General features: G+C 36.0%; 1 protein-coding gene across 2 annotated transcripts; it reads right to left on the reverse strand.

The window, feature by feature from the left end:
• Positions 1-10,031: 10,031 nt before the first annotated feature.
• Positions 10,032-20,413, reverse strand: LOC125662033 (lysozyme-like). 2 transcript variants are annotated; one of them, XM_048894213.2, is made up of 5 exons: positions 20,319-20,413; positions 16,532-16,664; positions 16,193-16,236; positions 13,564-13,678; positions 10,032-10,312 (listed from the first exon to the last, which is right to left on the reverse strand). In XM_048894213.2, exons 2-5 carry the CDS (start codon positions 16,578-16,580, stop codon positions 10,107-10,109), a joined length of 414 nt encoding a protein of 137 aa, XP_048750170.2. In that variant the 5' UTR covers positions 16,581-16,664; positions 20,319-20,413; the 3' UTR covers positions 10,032-10,106. The 2 variants fall into 2 exon arrangements, with proteins under 2 accessions (XP_048750170.2, XP_056003280.1); XM_056147305.1 differs by lacking the exon at positions 20,319-20,413 and adding an exon at positions 17,967-17,981.
• Between the last annotated feature and the right edge of the window lie 1,323 nt (positions 20,414-21,736).

Here is a 21,736-nt window from a genome sequence, read left to right on the forward strand (position 1 = left end):
ATGTCAAGAGGTGTATTTCGGTAGTCCAATAGAGCTTTGAATGAGTCTGTAGACTTTATGATAAGCTTTTTCACTGTCTGTACCATTCTTTCTGTCTGTCCGTTGGATTGGGCAAAGTGCGGACTGCTTGTGACATGTTGAATCCAATCTCAGTTGAGAACATTTTGAACTCCATGGATGAAAACCGGGGTCCATTGTCGGAAATGATTTCGTCAATGAATCCATATCTTGAAATAAGTCCTGTAAGCAGGCGATAGTTGTTTTGCTAGATAGGTTGTCCAGCTTTATAACTTCCGGCCATTTTGAGAAGTAGTCCACCACAAGCAGGTAATGGTGATTTTGATATTCAAGCAAGTCAGCAGCTATCATTATGTCTCCCCTTCAAAGGGGAGACATATTGTTTTTGTCATTTTTCTTCTTCTTCAACCAAATTTTGTCCGGGCCCTAACTAGAGAACCCTTTGACTTTAAGACTTCAAACTTGGAACATAAGGAGATGGTAAGGAGGAGGGGTGTCCGCCCCCAAAACGTGTGACCTTGACCCACTTATAAAGTCAAGGTCAATCTTTTACGTCAACATATAGTCCAGGCCGATAGCTGAGAACCCTTTGACATTACGATTTCAAACTTGGAACGTGGCAAGAGGACATAGATATAAGGTGCACTGCACCAAAATTTTTGACCTTGACCCCTTTCTTCATTCAAGGTCAAATTAAGAAAAACATGAATAGACCATAACTTTAGAACCCTTTGACATTAAGACTTCAAACTTGGAATATGGGAAAGGGGGAATTCCACCAACATTTTTAACCTTGACCCATTTATGAAGTCTGTCAAAATACAGTCCAGACCAAAAGCTCACTTGACAACATTTGACATTAAAACTTAAAACTTGGAATATGAAGATATGATATTGAAGAGTGCACCAACATTGTTGACCTTGACCCCTTTCCTCATTCAAGGTCAAATTAAGAAAAACATGAATTGACCATAACTTTAGAACGCTTTGACATTAAGACTTCACACTTAGAATATGAGAAGGGGGAATGAGGAAAGGGGGAATTCCACCAATATTTTTAACCTTGACCCATTTATAAAGTCAAGGTCAATTTTTTATGTCAAAATATAGTCCAGGCCAAAAGCTGACTTGACAACCGTTTGACATTAAAACTTTAAATTTGGAATATGGAGGAAGAGGGGTGCACACCACAAACATTTTTGAGCGTCATCCACTTACAGTGTCAAGGTCACTCTTTTACATCAAGAGTATAACCTGAGAACTATTTGACATTAGGATTTCAAACTTACAACTTAGAAAGCAGATATTAAGAGAAGGTGTACTGTACCACTCCTCGCCCATTTCTTCCTCCTCAAATGCATTTATTTCTTCCTCATTTGGTTGCAGTTCTAAAACATCCATTTCTAAAATATAGAATTATCTATTAAAGTTTCCATAAAATTTCTATGCATTCCTATTCCGTATAAAGATGCAATATTTTTCAGTCTCCCTATAATTTGAAATTAATTTGCTCCAATAATAATAATAATGTGCGGCATTTATATAGCGCATTATATAATTTGTAATTACTCTAAGGGCTTTAACAATGTAAAATGTAAAACATGATAAGATTAATCAGAGCATAAAATATAACATCCAAATAAAATAAAACAATTTAAACATCACGAGTTCATGCGACAAACCAGCCTTTACTTTAAAAAAGGATATATTACAAAATATGGTTAAAAGATTTCCTAAAAAGATGTTTTGAGGTTTGTCTTAAAACTTTTGACAGTGCCACACGAACGGATGTCTATCGGTAAACTGTTTCATAGTGTGGCAGCTGTTACATCAAACCTTCGATCTCCATAGGTCTTTGTACGAACGCGGGGTTTTTCTAGCAATCGTGAATTGCATGAACGCAGAGATCGTTTTGGTTCGTACACAGTGATGAGGTCGGTGCCAATCTGTTTAGTGCCTTGTATGTGTGTAGTAAAATCGTGTATTCAACACGGGAATCAACTGGAAGCCAGTGCAAGGACACAAGCACCGGTGATATATGGTCATGCTTCCTGACCCGGGCAACAAGTCGAGCTGCTGAGTTTTAGATTGTCTGTAGCCTTCTCGGATATGTTTGGGGTAGCCCTTTAAATAGTGTATTTCCATAGTCTAAGCGCTATAACACAAGAGAACATACAAGTGTCTTGCAGGCGTCATCATTGATGAAAGAACGAATCCGTGCAATATTCCGTAGATTATAATAACCAAGAACGAGAGATGGAACTAATATGATTTTTAAAAGAAAGTACACTGTCGAAGAAAACACCAAGGTTTCGAACACAGTCCGAGTTGGAAATAATGGTATTTCCAAAAGACAGTTGAAAAGATGGTGAGACGTTTGAATGTTTGGAAGTAAACACTATAAATTCAGTTTTTTCTTCGTTTAATTTCAGCAGGCTGACGTTCATCCAAGATTTTATATGTGCTCCAATCATATGTAGCTCATGGATAACTTCGTCCGATATCCTGTATTTATCTTTTATATGGAAAACTTCGTCCGATATCCTGTATTTATCTTTTATATGGAACCGACGCATGTTTTGACTGAGTATTCTATCTCTGCGGTGACAATATCGAGTAGTGAGAATAACTCTGTCTTAGCAAGTGATTGGTTACTTTAAAATTGCATAAGTCAGTATTGAAATTTTAGGATTGTCTTTGCGGTACACTCGCACTAATACAATCTTTGCACAAGACTTTCCTTGGAAATTATGTCCATAAATTGCGGTACACTTTGAATCTACAGTCACTTTGTGATCCTTCAAATTGTTCTCCCCTCCATGAACACTTAATTTTGTGTTAGTCTTCTAGTTTCCCATCACTATCTGCTGGTTTGAACTGAATGTGTAACGCTGTGGGCTGATCTTTGCTTTTTGCATTCACTACATTATGTCTTTAATGAACAGTTCTGTTTATAATGGTCCTTGGATTTACGACATCCAAAGCAAATATTGTTTTCTTTCAGAAACTTGCGACGCACATGTATTGGTTTGTTTCTACATGTCCAGCATTCATTCAGAGAATGATTCGTTAGATAAACTGGACATGCATCTAATGTTTTCTGGTCTACATTCACAACAGATGTCTTTTTAACACTGAGCTTTGGCTTACTTTGTTTCTGTGTCCTGAGTTTGTGTTTGAAGTATTTTTTACAAGGTTCATGCGTAAAGCTTGGATCATTGCGCATCACACAGGTATCTTTGATAAATGTTACAAATATAGACTAGATGCTGTCATAAGACAAAAATACCCGCACGCAAGTGTTTGCCTTTAAATATATATTTTCCGTTGCACTTGTGTATAACTAGCAAGGAAACAATAATAGTAACTTGATAGTTTAATTCAATATGCAGTGGCGGATAGAAAGTTTAGGGGGAAGGGGCGCGCCGGCTGAGATTCTAAGATCATCAACAGGTGCTTGGGTTCAAATGATAAATACCTGGTATGTGAGTGTAAGGAATGATGACTCTGGGTTGAAAAAAGTAGAAATCACTTAAAAATCCAAATAAACGTTTAAAACATGATTTTGATGGGACAAACAGTTAATGAGGCGAACGAGGTACAGGGAAAACAAGTTTTATATGAGCAAACATACTTGACTAAAGGGATCGAAAATACCCATTCCGATGCTCTTTCAGAACTAGGCCTAGTTTTACCTTTACTCATGATTTGCGTTTTGCACGCGGCGTGTATATTTAACGGACTGTTATACATGTCTATGATTTTTCGATTCAAGAGGTGGTTTTGTGCATTAGGAATTCTTATCGTGTTTTATAAATGGATGATTATGGTGTTGGTAACATGGTAAGTAAATATTTCTAAGTTATATATATGTAATCGAGAACAAAGCTGCAAAGCGAATAAGATGCCCCTGTACTGAAACTTGTACCACGTGTTTGACAGAGCTTTAAAACCGACTATCACATTCATGTATATCAAGGGCAAAGACACATACATGTACACATGTACACAGACATATCACAGATTAACAAAAGAATACAAAATAAAAGAAAACTTTCATGCAAGAATACACAGATACGAAGGCATAAGACTAAGAGGAAGAAATAAAATACTACAAGCAAGAGTATATGTATATAAAAATCATTATCATCATTAAATTTCAAACCAATTAGCTATGTTTGCTGTTTCAAGTAAAAGCTGGATAGTATAAGAATTTTTAGGTCACCTGAATTCATTCAGGTGACCTATTGCTATCTGTTTTTGTCCGTCGTCGTGCGTTAACGTTTGAACATTTTCAGCTTCTTCTCTGAAACCCCTGAACCAATTTTGGCATATAGCATCTGTGGGTGGAGGGGAACAAACATTGTGAAATTCGTGGTCCCTGCCCCCCTGGGGCCTGAGGGGTGGGGCAAAAACCAACAAAATGAGTGTAATTTTAAAAAATCTTCTTCTTTACTCCTGGACATCAAGAAGCCAAACTGTGGGCATAATTATAATGAACGTTGAGCCCTCTACCAAAATTGTGAAATGCATGGCCCCTGGGGCAGGGGTTCTTGTGTTAGGGTGGGGCTCTATTGGTCATATAGTGAAAATGTAGAAATTCTTTGAAAATCTTCTTCTCTGTCTCTGGGTATTAATCTGGGTGAGAACGTGCTTTATTAAGGTTACTCCTTCTGATTTTAATTACATTAAAAATCGTGGTAAAAACCCTTTAAAACACAATATATGTTATATTAACACTATATCACTATTTTGAACCAATCCTACAGTCACAAACCTGGGTTTCAAAATTTTGGTACATCCTTTTCCTCCATATGCATTCAGTTTTATTTATGGCAAATTTTTACAATTTATTCGAAAAAGAGCTTTTAACCTTGAGAGATATCTTATAACTGAGAGAAATATCTATTTGACTTTGAAAGATGTCTCTTTAATTTAAAGAAATATTTCTTAAAGTTAAAGACAACCTTAATAAATTCACTACAATGGTTACTCCCTTCTAGGACCTTCGCCTTTTGTATGACGTAATAAGTGTATGTGATCAAAATGGCTGAACGTTATCTCTACCGTATTGAACAGTAGATTTGTTTGACAAAGTAAATATAAAATAGTATATATGTATAAGATGTTTGTATTTTTCATTGATTCTTGTGTGCACATCGAAATCCGAAAATGCTTTCATCTCTTCACCTCCAACTTCTGACACGTAACACAATTTTGGCGCGCTTCCGCTGTGGGGAGCATTCCGTGTGCATTTCAGAATTATTTTGTTTTGAAAATCAAAAGACATATCTCAGTTTTAGAAATATATCTCTTGAACTCGGATAGAGTAAATCTTTTCTGTTTTAAGAGATATCTCTTGAACTTAATTAGCGGAATGATCTTGTTTATGTGTTTATCTTTGGTTTCTCCACAAGTGTGTTAATATCCTTTTTTAAAGTCATATTGAATAAGTTTTTCTACCATGTATTTTTACAACAAATGATTGGGCAAGTAAATTTTATTCTTCTTTAAAGAGATACCTTTAGTTACTCGTGTCTTATTTCAACCATTTCCCATCTATCGTGGCCGACAGCAATATATATACTGCAATATGCACACTGAGGATTGGTACATATTGTCGCCCGACAATAATATACCTGCGATGCAAGAAGTGTGCCAAATGTTGGACAATTATGCAAATTACGTAAATATTGGTCGTGTTTTGTAAGAACCTCAAATTACATAACTCTCCCGTCTCTTCGATAGTATGTGCATCTGACCTTTAATTGTAATTTAAATCCTCATTTATGCAGTTTTAAATGTATTTTATGGAGATGCCACTTAAAGAGGTTCGCACCTGAGGTTTGGAGTAACGTCATTTTTTTTTGGGGGGGAAGTGTATTTTTGATTTCTACGTTGAAGGAGAATTAGGAAATTGAAAAGAAATACTGGGGGTCACAATGCTTGTTATTGAGCTACAGTGTTCTAAACATGACCGTTTTGCACTTAAAATTGACTCAGCATTTCTTCAATTAAATTTGATTTGTCATATTAAGAGTAATGTCAATTTCTCAAATTTCACATTATTTTTAAGGTCTCGTCTTAAAATTTAAAATGAAAGTAAAACAGTGGGAGGTAGAGATCAAATTTGTAAGTTATTTGCAAAAATACTGAATCTTTATACAAAATTTTGAGTAAATTAATTTAAACGTTTTAAGAATCGGTGTTCTGTTTGGAAAAATATATCAACAAAATTCATAAATTACAACTTTAGAATTAGTTCCAAGTCTCAAATACTTGTACCATAAAACAGAAATACACGTATAGGATATAAAAATAGAAGACATGTTGATTTTGATATATATTAATGATGTTGCAGACAAAATGGTTACTTTTTGTAGATGATATTTATTTTACAACATTCATCTGATAATTTAGAAGCGATTAAGCTTTTTGTTATACCATGATCTTATTCAATTACAAAACCGCTCCGAAGGATAGTTTTTGAAATGCAATCCTTCAAAAACGATGGTTGCTTTTTTCACTAAAAAGAAAAATGTAGACTACCCCTATCCTAATTTTTTACACTGTCAATTAGAATTTGTTGATCAGCACAAACATTTAGGGAATATATTTTCTCAAGATCGAAGTTGGTCACATTATATCAACTCATTACTTGCCAAAGCCAAGAAAAAAACTGGGGATTGTGAAAAAATATCAATTCAAACTTAATCGTAAAACATTATTGCTGATATACATTTCTTTTACAAGACCACAATTAGAATACGCCTCAGAAGAATGGGGAGGATGTGTAAATCGAAACAAATATGAAAAGTTAGAATAAACCTCAATTAAGTGCAGCAGTGATAGTTCCAGGATTAAGGTTATTAGCATCAGGTGAATCTCTTGATTTGGAAACAGGTATGAGAACCGCTTCACATAAGGACCTAGAACATTAACATTACATTATGACCCCTGGGTCGAGCCCTCTACTGGTGGACTGTTAGTCCCCGAGGGTCTCTACAGCCCAGTAGCTAAGTACTTCGTTACTAGCTTGAAAATACGGATGTATATTTAATTGCTGTTATAAAATTTAGAAATTCATTTCCAAATTAAGGATTATCTCCCTCATGCATAGCTCTTATCCTTGGACGAATTTGGCTCCACTTTTTTTGGCACGCTGTTTTTGGCTATATTTAGCTCTAAAACTTCATAGTTATTTCGGATTTCAAACATCTCGGTTGAGCATCACTGAAGAGACATTATTTGTCGAAATGCACATCTGGTTCATCAAAATTGGTACCGTATAAGTTTTACATTAGGCGGAAAACAACTCGATTAAAACAATCTAAAAAGTGGACCAGAAGTTGACTCCAAGCTATTTTAAAGACATTTTCCTGTTAAAATTAACACAACAAAGATACTAACTTACACTGTACCTAAATGTAAACTTCAAATCTATAAAACTTTATTTGTAACAACTGTTATCAATGAGTTGGATTTCCTACCTGTTGAAATAAAACAAAGTGTTTCTCGGGGACTATTCATAAATATGAAAAAAGAAAATTCACGTCCTCTTTACTTCGCAACCGTCCTTTAAATATTATTCATACAAGGCTTAGGCATAATTGTATATTACACAAAGATTTATTCCGTTATAACATCATTAATAGTCTTTTATGTACTTGTGGAAAAGTTGAAGATGAATATCATTACTATTTTTACATGTCCTGGGTATAGAGAAGCCAGAAATATTCTTGTTAATTCTATATCTGGAATTATCAACTTGCATATTGTCAATACTCATGTTCTTTGGGGCGGCAATTCGCGTAGTAATACTGAAAACGAATATTTGTTTACTATCAAACAATCTTTTGTCAAACATAGTGGTGGTTTTGATTTATATTATTATTCTGTTTTTCTGTAAGCGATCAACATGCTCTAGATAATATTTAGATTTACAATGACTGTTTTACCAGGCATACCAAAATAGACTGTTATATATACATGTAATGGGAGAGAGTTTTAAGAACTTGGGTTCAATCCCTTTGTAAATTCAGTTACAATAAAATATGTTCAAACCAGAAGATATATTGGATGAAACAGAAACTGTGATATCATGCAAATTTAGAAGTTTTTGATTAACCAAACCTTCCGTCACAAAATATAGTCCTTACCAAATCCTTTCAAAAATTGAATTAACACAATATTTTTCAACTGGATAGGGTTCAGTAATGGATGTGTAATATGTTTGCACCAATGGTATCAGTATTGAACCAGTAAATACTTAGTTGTAGCATTCCGCGCAGTTGTGCTCAAAACCTCAGCAGCTAACTTCCTTAAGTAATATATACTTCAATGTTTCCATTTACATGTATTGCATTCTTAACCTACATATGTACTTTAAACATTTCATCAACCCGGACAGGAAAGTTACAGGTACAATTACAACCGATTTTCATTGCTTTATATGAAAGGCGAAGATAATGAACAGTGATCAATAAAATGCGATCAATCTCATAACTCCTAGAAGCAATACAAAACAGAGTTTGGCAAACACGGACCCCTGGATATACTAGAGGTGTAATTAAGAGCCTAGGACGAGAAAACATCCCCTGTTGACCGGTCAAAAGTTGAAATATTCTTTATAGTTTCTATTGGACATTTAGAAAATTGACCATCTTCTAAACAATTAAGTAGATGTCCTCGCAATAACTCGGTTTTAAATTCAAATGTCGCATCGTTAAAACAAAATACTATACTATATAGTGTAAGTTGTCAATAGCAAAAAAATCATGACCATGGTTTTGTTGTTGGTTTTCGAAAATTTTCAATTACATAGGCGAGGTATTGTTTCCATAGATTAAAAACAATTGATTTAGAAATCTTTACGGACCGTCTGCTAGCGAAACACCATTTGCATCGATGTCAACTTTGCTCTACAATTGGTTATTATCAAATATAATCGATCGTTCCGGCACATCCCAAAAGTTCCGTATTGTTAGGCGGTGATTGCGTGTTCGAAATTTACGCATCGCCTCAATTTTGATAATAAATGAAGATAATTTTCAAATGTCTGTTCTTCTGTTTAAATTCTATAGCTTAATGCTTTCGGTAAAGTTTGAAGTGTGATCGAGTGTCAATTGTGTTTGAAATGATCAATTGTTATGAGTTTGACTTTCGCCTGCAACCACTTTACATTATATGGGGTTTGATAAAGTCAGTCAGAAAGTCCATAATAGTTCAAAATACTTATAATATTTTCAATCCAATCAATCTTTCTTTAAATATTTTGATTTATAAAGCGAATTTGTAATCTTTGTTTCTTTTCCACGAATTAATTTTGACCAGTTGGATGTCATGCGCGTTTTACTTTGAATTTTCCTAAGGCCTTGTTGGGTGCAAGAGTTCTGTAATTTACAATTTATGTACCCCCACCCCCTTGTCGCAAGAAGGTTCATATCGAAATTGAAAGGAATTGAAATCAGTTAGAATTGTTCATGGAAAACACGGACCTAGACCAATCGGTCACCTAAGTAACTCAGGTGACCTAAACACGGGGAAAATGAAAATAATAATTACTTGTGGTAAGGGGGACTCTCACTGGACTCAGCGTTAGGTGTGCGTTATATCATAGCATGCATGTTTTTGTTCTTAAATACAACAGACCCACCTCTAACACTGGGCGTTTGGCAAAGAAGCAGCCAGTACCTTTTCCAAATGTCTTCGGTGTAACATGACCTCCGATAGCAAACCCAATAACGAAGTGAGTGCCATAGAATGGAAGGTGAAAATAACGAACAGTCATCAATCTCATAACTCCTGTAAGCAATACAAAATAGAGAGTTGGTCAAACACGGACCCCTGGACACACCAGAGGTGGGATCAGGTATCTAGGAGGAGTAAGCATCCCTTGTCGACCGGTCACACCCGCCGTGAGCCCTATATCCTGATCAGGTAAACGGAGTCGCCCGTAGTTAAAATTAGTGTGCCAAGAACGGTCGAACAATCGGTGCCACATAACGACAATATGATGCTTGAATATTATTTTATTTACGATCATTTCTACACTACAAATGTAACGCAGGACTGGGTTTTTCGGCAGCTCAGGAATTTATGCTGCACCCCTGATTCTTCACGTCATTCCAGTAGGTCAGCGTTGATGGTTTGGTGCAGCCTTTTGGTCCGCCATTGTGAAGTCTTGCGTAGTTCTTGCAGTTAGCTGTACATCCACTGTTTCCGATGTATTTTTTCATGTAGGCACGAACACACCTAACTGCGCAGTTATAATCATCAGCGCATGCTTCCCAACCTATCAGAATAATAAACAAGACATGAGTAAAATCTGGAAAGAATTTCTGAATCAAAATGAATGTCGACATTTACTTTTTAGCTCACTTTTCTTCCGTGCAATGTCTTTTCACGAAAAATTTATCATCGTGTTGTGCTTTTTAAAAATGCATTATACTGTTAGTGTGTCTGTTTCACTGTTTCTATCTGGGTCTGCTCTCTCTTTGTCTCTCTCTCTCTCTGTCTCTCTCTCTCTCTCTCTCTCTCTCTCTCGCAGAAAGCATTATAAACCAACAACACCCACATTTATACACAAACGTATTGGATCTATTAAATTGATACAAGATCAAGAGAGAAATTGTGTAAGTACAAATTTCGATCAAAACATGACGTTCATCAGAACTATAAACGTACGAGGGTTATCCTGTAAAATGGTTGACTATGTGTTTTTAAAGAAAACAATAAATAAAGGAGGAAAGAAGCTGAAATTTTCAGAATGTTTATCTGTCAAACTGAGGCAAAACTTTATTTTTTGCTAAAATTAAATTTTTATTATACTCGCAATATATCAAAGTACTACAAAATCAGGATTTCAGAAGACAAAACGAAAGTTACATTTCAAAATATAAAGAATCAAATATATCAGGTTGCGTTAATGTTTTTTATATTTATGTCACTTTCTTTGGAAAGAAAAGTGAAGATAACGAACAGTGATCAATCATAACTCCTATATGCAATACAAAATAGATACTGTGGTTAGGCAAACACGGATCCCTGGACGCACCAGAGGTGGGATCAGGTACCTAAGTGGAGTATGCATCCCCTGTCGACCGGTCACACCCGCCGTGAGTCATGTCCTGATCAGGTAAACGGAGTTATCCGTAGTCAAAACCAGCGTGCCAAGAAAAGCCGAACAATATATATGAAACAAGTCAGACAGCATTTGACCCAATAATAGGTTGTATTGACACACTAAATCCTTATATAACTACCATAGAATTTGTGAGATGCTGACTTTATACGAAACTGTTGACATCCCTATGCTATCAACTAGTTTGCCAGTATCCTTCCTCTATTTAAAAACTAATCATACGCAGAACAAGCTCTTGCGTATCGTGTTGTGGCGTCATTTGGAGAATTTCATGACTATAGTTGAGTTTGTATACTAACTATAGTCTAGCGCGGAAATTTAGTTTTTGCATGTCAAGTCAACTAGTGCAAACAAACTAATTTCAGTTTAGATCAGAAAAGAAAATATGGCTCTCAACAAAACATCAGTGTCAATTCTGCAATGTTTTCTCTATGACGGTGTTGATTGATTGATTGATGTTTTCCGCCACACTCAACAATTTTTAAGTTATCTGGTGGCGCCCAGCTTTTTATTGGTGGAAGAGAGAACCCAGATACAATGTACCTAGGAAAGAGACCACCGACCTTACGAAAGTAAACTGGTAAACTTTCTAACTTATCGACACGAGCGGGATTCGAACCCGTGCCGACAGAGGTGAAAGGCCGTGTGATTTTCAGCGCGATGCTCTAACACTCGGCCACGGAGGCCTCCATGACGGTGTTGAAGACTTAACGATGTACCAACATTTTTTGAACAACAGTGTCTCGATCAACTCGTTCTTTTTTCGGGATTGAGAATGTCCCCGAAATTACAATATGATTTAGAACAGTTGTTTGATTGCAAATATTGAGCTTGGTTTCTTAGTGGAGAAAGGGTAACTTCGATTGTTGCATTTTAACACGCCATAGACAAGGCTTAATCGTAGAACAGATGCATAAATGAGTGTAATCGACTAGCTAAGATAATCGAAAACATGCACCTCTTTGTAATTTCTATTATATATTCTTCTGAATTTACTTTTGGCATTTGTCCGTCATATTTGAACTAGACCGCTAGTATACTCGTTCACTCCGGTAAACCAAAACATGTTCGAGTCAACTATGGCCATTTACAGAGCAACTGAAATGTAATTACGGTAAAAAGGACAGACATGGAGTGGCGGACTGGAGAGCAACATTATTCAGTTTCAGTAAGACATTACTCAGCAGGAAAAGAAAACGTTTCATTTTATCACTAAATCTTTAGTATACATTTTTTAAGTGGAGATTTTGGCACAGCGTACCTTGTAATATCATACTAAATGCATACTAGCAACAGTGAAAGCGAGCCTGGTATGTCCAAGGGTCCGTGTTTGTCCAACTCATTATTTTGTATTGCTTATAGGAGTTATGAGAATGATCACTGTTCGTTACCTTCACCTTTCATGCAATAAATTGAACCCGAAAAACAAACTGTTCGTGAGATTTTGAGCGGATATTTTGGAACCGAGTCTCGTGGTAGACCAAACCAAACGGCAGCTACAAGCGTGCGAGACGTTATCAATGCAAACCGAACAACTGTTCATCATATTGCCAGTCCTTACCATACTAACTGAAAACGGAAAACTTCAGAATGCCCTATGTGTGTGAGAGGTGGGCCTCTACCCTGCTTAAGGTGGGCCCCTCCCCTGCTTAAGGTGAATCAATGAGTAGCTCGAGTATGTGTATCAGTAGAATTCCTGGATCGTTATATGGCTGATATATAGATTTATCACAGCATATGAAAAATGAACGATAACAAACAATTATTAATCCCATTTCTCCTATAAGGAATACAAAATTGAAAGTTGGGCAAACACAGACCCCTGGACCTACCAGTGATGGGACCAGGTACATAGGAGGAGTCACCATATTTTGTAGACCACCCACACCAGCCTTGAGCCCTATATCTTGATCAGGTAAACGAAGTAATCCGTAGTCAGAATCATATACTTTGACGTTGTCTTTGATTCGTCGTAAGGTGATATCACAAATACATTATTTTTAATCATAATATGGAAGATGTGCTATGCATATTGAAATATGTGCTAAATAGTGGTGAATATGATCGATCACAGCGTCGATATTTTGTTTTTACCTTAGATTATTTATCTACGATTTTACATGACAACCTTTGCATATCTTGTATTGATCACTGTTCGTTATCTTCACCTTGCATTCAGAAAAGAAAAAAAAAATTCGAGAAATCTTTCGGGCGAGAAAAACCCTGTATGAACCTCCATCTTGAAGAATTGGGGTTATATTCGAAATATTTTCCGTGTATACGTGTTAATATCAGTATGGAAGAATGGTGCTTTTGTTCTATTGATAATACTTGTTTATAAAAGTCAAAATCGATGGGGATATGTATGTGGAAAATTTGATATAGTGAATATATTTTCTTACTACTTCCAAGTCGACCACAGTCGATCCAATAGGACTTCTTGATTTGGAAATACCCGCAGGATAGGGACCCTCCGTCCATCCTACATCCAATCTGTGTGCAGCCATAAGATTCTTGCTAGAGAGAAACATTAAGAAAGTTAGTTATCGATAAATAATACGACGTCAGATCAAGTTTGATTTAAGTATACATTTACTTGTTAGCAGATACAGAAACATATTCACCACGTCCAGTCTGACATATGGGATCGGGGATTTGCTGTAGTGGGGTGGGATATTAGAAGCGGCAGAAATCAGGTAGGTTGGCATTTTTCGTTCACTATCAACACATCACTGGCGTTTATTACAATATCGATTGCATTGTCATACTCGACAACACCAATATATACCATAGACTTAAAGTTGTATATAATATTCGTGTTAGATATCTTGAAAATAGTTTGCACTAAGTTTGTCAGTATCGAGTTGAATCATGATTATTGAGGGTTTCTGGCTTGTCGATATCGTTGACTATCATATGAATCATATCATTAGTCCTAATCAATCCTTCTGTCCATATACCATGGAATCATTTTAATTCGGGGGGAGGGGGGGGGGCGCAATGTTCGTGTGTAAGCAAATTTTGTATGGTTCGTGGGTAAGCGATACGATGTCACTAGGAGAGACAAATCTACTGAGTTTAAAAATAAAAGTTCGAGGACACGTAAATTCGTGGGTAAAAGTGACCCACGAAATCCACGAACATCAACCCCCCACGAACAATGATGATTCCACGGCAGTTGGTTTCTACGATGTCGTATCATTAATGTTGTGATTTTCCATCTTATCGTATCGATATCAAATCATGATCGTATTGACTATCACCATCATGCGTGCCATTATTTCATTAGTTAGCACCCGTAGTGACCCGGGTCAGAATAGGTTCTCAGTATTTCTTGTTTGTCGTATGAGGTTTTTTCCAACTTGTAGAAAAACCCAAACTAAGACAATGACCGAAACAAGTCAGAAACTAAAGATGATATAATTATTAGGTTAGGGAGAGGAATTTGACTTTATCCGTATACATGGATATGAATATCGTGCAGAATTACGTGGTTGAGAGTATGTAATGCTTAGAGAGAGATACTTGTCATTTATCCCGACTCACAGCACAGTGATTACAAAGCTTGAAACCTGAAATCAAAAACGAAAGAAAATATGGTAGTCAAATCGAATTTTGGAAAATTCCAAAACCTGCATGTATGTACTGCATGTATTGCTGCTAAATTAGCAACGAGTCTTCATTTGCGTCAGCCCTTTCAGCCAAGCAACAAGTCAAAGAATCTGATATGATAATTAAATGGTAGATTTGTGACTACCACAAAATTGCCAATAACCTACTATGACCACCTCTCCATCATCTCTGAATACTGTGTATAGAATGTTTTTGGCAAACAATTATTTGGTCTCTCACAGGTCGTATCAGACAACCCATCTTTTTCTCAGGGTTTTTCAAAAAGGCTTGTTAAACCATACTCTCAGGACACATGTGCCTCAGTTATGAATGACAAATGGATATATTACCTAAGCACCTCACGTTTGAAATGATTATGCGACATCTGACAAGAAGTACTGAGTTAATTACATAATTAAACATGTTAGGTCACTTTAGAAGCTACTCACAGAGCTTAAAAATGCTATTTACAATAAGATTACAAATTCTGGATTAATACTGCCTGCAAGCATATCTTTTACAAATATTCAGTAATTCATAAATACACCTCACCTTAACGCCGAACAAATTGATATAGTTGTAGGGGTTACGTTCTTTAAAGCAAAATACATGTTTGGAAATGTTCATATTGTGTTCGTAAGATTCTCGAAGTTTTCCATTTCTCAGCAATACTTAATGACAAATTTCATGTTTTTGCCTCAAAACTTGAAAACATATCCATACATTAATGTCAAACAATCTGATTTACAATTAAAGGGTCACATACTTTCAGAAAATAATTGTTTTCAAAAGTCTATAATATCTTTCTATGATCTGAAGAAGTTTTATGTTTTTCGGTGATTTTTAAAGAAAACGGGTCATGTTTTAGATTTAAAGAGTTTTTCCAGTTTTCAGCTATTATTTTTACAAATGTCATGATTTTTGCGCCAAAACTCGTAAAAAGACATGTAGAAATCTCAAACAACCCGATTTATAATCAAAGGACTATGTACTTTAAAAAAAAATACTTGTTTGTTTTGTCCCCCATTACCTTGATTAGCCCATGTTCTATGTACCATACGTGTACGAGGGAAAAAAATATCAAATACCTCCTACTGATTTGTTGTTTACAGAGTTCAATTTAAGTTATACATACATCATGTTGGGATTCCCAGGATTTGCGTGCAGCTATTTATAGACGCCTAGCAGACTTAATGGACGGCAAATTTATTTATGCGTACCCGCTGTATTTATTTTTTACATAATCTTATCACTGTTTACTTTTACATACAAATGATATCAAGCAGGTAACTAAGTGGGGGTTAGTAACTTTAAAAATAATTAATTTGTTTTAAAGTAATTTTGTACCAAAAATGATAACATGAACGTCTTACCATACAGCTTTAATATGCTTTAAAAGTTGAAGTGATGTTTACTTACTTTACATATACACGTCAAGCAGGCGTCCGATATGGCATCCGTTACTGTGAAATGAAATAATATATACGTAGTATTCAATGGAATCGTACAAAAATATACTCACCGAACATTTTGAAATATTTATCAGAAAGAAATCAAAATTAGGGCGAATATTATACGTTGTGAACACCTTGATTTTTAAATTCCGGGTTTTTTTTCTCTCTCTTCTTCTTCTTCTTCTTCAGTAGACCTGTATAGTTACTTTTGATTTCACTCGCAGCGTATACTAGAAACATTATCACATTGAAAAAATTTCGGGCGAGAAACGCTGTTAGATACACACACATATATAAGACTTACCGCATGTTAGAGACAGCAGAACCAAAGCGAGCACCAGTACAGCAGACATTGTTCAGGAGAGAATGATTATATTCCTTGTTCTTACAGTCGCTTTTATATCTTCTTCTACGTCACAAACACATCATTATTCATCCTGCAAGTGCTAAATAGATTATACGCAGCTCATTAAAATTGTTTTTCAAAAATGTTTTAAGCTGGAAAATCCAGCTCCTGTCTGAAAATAGGTACAGGACCAGCATAACAATCAAGTCCTACAAGAGGAGATAGTAGATACATATAACTTCAGGATAGGTCGATGGACTACATCGCTCGCCTGATTCTCCGCATTTTCCCATTTAAAACGTTAAAGCTTAGAAGCTCTTCATATACATAAGCTTAAATCTGCATTACATGACCGTACTAGCAAATTAATTTGAGAAAAGGCACCCCTTGGGAGTACTTTTCATACCCCTTTTAAATATATATTATGGTCGCACTATGTTGTGATCGCGTTGTTAGTGGGTAGCTACAGAACTGTTGAAGTTCTCTAAAGAGAAAAATTGGAACAGATCAGAAAGTTACAGATCCAATCTTTAGGAAAACCTTCGATTTGTGGCGCACAAAAAATACGTACGGTTGAGGCCTCATATCGTTGTATTGTATTGACGTTTCATGAATTTGAGATTTAAAAAAAAAAGATACATATTTTCCTCCTATACTTGTGTCCAAACATACCTTCAAATATCCATTAAATATGGGGCATACGACCTGAAAACTCACGACAAAAAGACTAAAATGTGTAAATATACGGAAGCCTATATGTATTTTCTTAAGGATCACCCCCTGAAGTCACTCTTCATACTTTTACGTCAGAGAATATCATTGTCAGTAGTTTTCTTCCAATATTGCATTATAGAATGAAAGGTAAAGATAATGAACAGTGATCAATCTCATAACTCCTATAAAAACACTTTTTTGGCACGCTGTTTTTTCCTATAATAGCTCTAAAACGTCGTTATTTCGGATTTCAAACATTTCGGTTGCGCATCACTGAAGAGACAATTCGTCGAAATGCGCATCTGGTGCATCAAAATTGGTACCGTATAAGTTTTACATAAGGAATATACTAAAGACTACATAACACGGCCCCTATATTTACACCTAGGCACCTGATCCCACCTTTTGTATTTGTACTTTGTTTTTCAGATACAAGATACGTCTTTTGTTTCGGAATCAGCCCCTTAAATCATATGGTGTTTTGATTGTTTTCGGGGGGAAATTATAACCTTTTTATCGCAGTTCTGTATATTGGTTATTTTTTCAATATAGAATAGGAGATAATTCTCCTTTGCGGAATATGAAGGACAAGGGTCCTTTCCACGAACTCAAACATCGTTTAATGATTTCATCCATAAGTTGCCCATCTTCCACAGAAAAAATAATTCCTGATAATTACCCGGTTATCACATGTAACGAAACGCTTTCAGGGACGCTATAATATCGCATACAAGCTAGACACAATCAAGCAACGAAGTAATTGACAAACAAAGAGGAAGTCTTGAAGGTGGGATTCTCCAACAAGGAAAGAGTTCTCCAACAAGGAAGGAGTCTTCAACAAGGAAGGAATCTTCAACAAGGAAGGAATCTTCAACAAGGAAGGAATCTTCAACAAGGAGGTTGTATTCAAAAACGGAGCTAACAAACAAGGCAGGAATCATTAAACATGGAGTTGACAGCCAAGGAAGGAGACGTCCGTCTGATAAGAGAGAAAAAAGACATTTGTGTCTTCCATCATTTTCAAGTAATTCAATTAAATTCATTACTCCTGGCGAGTGTGACCGGTCAACAGGGGATACTTACTCCTCGTAGACACCTTATCCCACCTCTGGTGTGTCCAGGGGTCCGTGTTTGAGATTCTCTTCATTTTGAATTCTATGTAGGCTTTATGAGATTGATCACTGTTCATTATCTTTAGTTGTTCGTTGACTTGTTAACAAAACAAGAAATAAGCATCATTCGCTGACAACTTCCGAACTTTCGGCGAGTTTAATATTATCGATATTTCTATCAACATTTAGAATTGCAGATATCAAGACGTTTTAAATTCCAAAATCTTAAATTCACTCTAATGGTAAATTTGAAATATGTTAATTAAATGTACACACACACACACACACACACACACACACACACACACACACACACACACACACTCTCTCTCTCTCTCTCTCTCTCTCTCTCTCTCTCTCTCTCTCTCTCTCTCTCTCTCTCCAGCCGACCAAATCTACTAAGTGATGACGTCCTCACAATGTGTAGAAGAGAATACATACATATATTATTCTAAAGGCAAAAAAGTAATATGTTAGAGAGCGAGGGGGGGGGGGGGGTTATGGCTATAGGGATAGCTATAAAAGTTTATCTAATACTCTCTTTCGAATGATGAAAAAAGGTTTTTGAGATAGAATATTAGTAAGCACATGTCCTCACACCACTTCTCTTCACTAAGCTAATATTTTGTATCTACATCTTTCACATGGTGTAGGTCACATTTATGAGGACGTAATTGTGAGGACTTTTTTTTGTCCTCATAGTGCAATTCTGTCCTCACAACTTCTGTCCATTGGTTGAAATTTGTCCTCACTCTACGTGTTTTACTCCTCTCTCTCTCTCTCTCTCTCTCTCTCTCTCTCTCTCTCTCTCTCTCTCTCTCTCTCTCACCTATGTTGAATTTTATTCTTGATAATCGAACTTCTACAGCCTTTGGCTATTTGTATGCAGAAATTAAATAAAATCGGTTTTACTTCCAGGACGACGCTAATTGCTATTAACCTACTCTAAAATAAAGTATTTCAAGGACACCTGTGACTGAATTTTGTTCCTGTTGTCGGTCAATTTATACGAATTACGTAAATATTGACTGTTTTGTAAGAACCTCAAATTTTATAATTCATCTGTCTGTTCGACATCATGTGCACCTGCACTTTTGCAACTTAAGTGCTCATTAATGCAGTTTTCAGAATATTTTATGGAGATACCGCTTAAGGTAGCTTTGTTCCTATGTGACTTATCGATAATAATGGTTGAAAGTGGGAAATTATATTAATTTCTATTCGATATAGTTTAATACAATCACCCTTGCTTGTCGTACGAGGCGACCAAATGGAGTAATCCTTCGGATGAGGCCGTAAAAACCGAGGCCCCATGTCCCAGCAGGTGTGGCACGATAAAGACCCCTCTCTACTTAAAGGCCGTAAGCGCCAAGCAAAGGCCTAAATTTTGCAGCCCTTCACCGGCATTGGTGACGTCTTCATATGAGTGAAATATTCTCTAGTGGGACGTTAAAGAATATTCATTCAATCAATAGATAACCAAAGAACATAGGTATTTTGCCATCCTTTTTTAAGATGTCAGACATAGATATACCAAAACAGACGTATAGGTCAACATCAGAAAATTATGCATTTTCGTAAAACAGAAGAGTGAAAATAGATAAAAATTTGTTAAAATGACAATTTTTAATGTTAACATGAAAAACTGCTAAGTTATAAATATATATAAATTATTTGAGGATATTAGGAGAATCATTGTATTAGTAGGAAATACCAGCATAGGAATTATTGCCCTTGACAACAATTTCATCACTATACATAATTGATTATCTATGAAAAATATTTTAAAAATTCACTATCAATAGTTTCCCAGTTCTTTTATTTTATCTAATGAATAGAATTCCCCTTAAAGATATCTTTCTATCATGCACAAAGTTTAATTTGATAAAGAATTTTGCAAAAAAAGAGGATCGATCTACCTTAAATGACATCCTTGAACTTTGGACTTGTTTTCAGAAAACAGAAGTAATTCACGTGAATAGAAAATCCCTTGATATTTCTTCTGCGTCTAGCTCCCTCGTGTCAAGGACTTGCATGTACGATGAGTTTTTTACTTTGTTTATTGTTTCTTTGTTACCATTGGAGCGTAGTGTTGCACAGACATATCTTGTGTTATTGTTTACAATGGACGGAAAACTCATGTAAGACGCTAAATACTATCAAACATTTAACATGGATCAGGAATTGGTATAAGAATGTATCAAAATACCTATTTTTATGGAACCATCGCATATAATTCGAAGCCGTTTGCGAGAACAGTTTTGAATGGTGAATGATAGAGCTCACGATTTATGTATACATTTGTTGTTTTGATACCGAAGTTTTTGACTTTGTTTATTGTTTCATTGTTACCACTGGGGCGTAGTGTTGCACGGACACATCTTGTGTTGTTGCGTACTTCATATTTGCATAACAACTTGACACGGGGAATAATGAAAACCTTTTGGTCCTTATCAGGCAGGAAATTCTATAAACAGACAAGAGGCTCATGGGCCACATCGCTCATCCAAGTCACCTTGGGCCATATTTAAATATTTTCCCCATATATTTGTATGTCAAACTTTGATCCCCTATTGTGGCCCCACCCTACCCCCGGGGACCATGATGTTAACAAACTTTAATTTGCACTATGTCAGGAAGCTTTCATGTAAATGTATTCTTCTCTGACCCAATAATTCTTGAGAAAATTATTTTTGAAAATTGTCCCTACATATTTGTGTATAAAACTTCCATCCCCTATCATGGCCCCACTCTAACCCTGGGGGATGATTTTAACAAACTTAAATCGACACTATGTCAGGAAGCTTTCATGTAAATGTAAACTTTTCTGGCTCAGTGGTTCTTGAGAAGAATATTTTTAAATATCTCCTTTATATCTTTGTATGTAAAACTATGATCCCCTATTGTGAACCCACCCTACCCCCGCGGGGGCCATGATGTTAACAAACTTTAATCTACACTATGTCAGGAAGCTTTCATGTAACTTTCAGCTCTTCTGGCCAAGTGGTTCTTGAGAAGACGATTTTTAAATGACCCCACCCTATTTTGCATTTCTGTAATTATCTCCCCTTTGAAGGGGCATGACCCTCTATTTGAACACACGTTAAAGCCCTTTACCCAAGGATACTTTTTGCCAAGTTTGGTTGAATTTGGCACAGTGGGTTTGGAGAAGTCGATATGTAAAACGTTTATTGACGGACAGACGACGGACAACAGGCGATGAGAAAAGCTCACCTAAGCTTTCAACTCGGGTGGTATATCACACGATTACCATTATGCATTGATTGCTTGTACATACAACTTGAAACATCGAAGACCAATACTTAATTTATTTAAT

Source organism: Ostrea edulis, chromosome 8, assembly GCF_947568905.1.
Source record: "Ostrea edulis chromosome 8, xbOstEdul1.1, whole genome shotgun sequence".
Taxonomy (NCBI): domain Eukaryota; kingdom Metazoa; phylum Mollusca; class Bivalvia; order Ostreida; family Ostreidae; genus Ostrea; species Ostrea edulis.

Bases quoted from the DNA above. Each gene is read 5' to 3' on its own strand.
- LOC125662033 (XM_048894213.2), bottom strand. From the start codon at position 16,580: ATGTCTGCTGTACTGGTGCTCGCTTTGGTTCTGCTGTCTCTAACATGC. The intron at 16,237-16,531 runs GTAAGTCTTATA...TTCATTTCACAG, and splicing joins TCTGCTGTCTCTAACATGCG to TAACGGATGCCATATCGGAC. The intron at 13,679-16,192 runs GTAAGTAAACAT...GTTTCTCTCTAG, and splicing joins GCTTGACGTGTATATGTAAA to CAAGAATCTTATGGCTGCAC.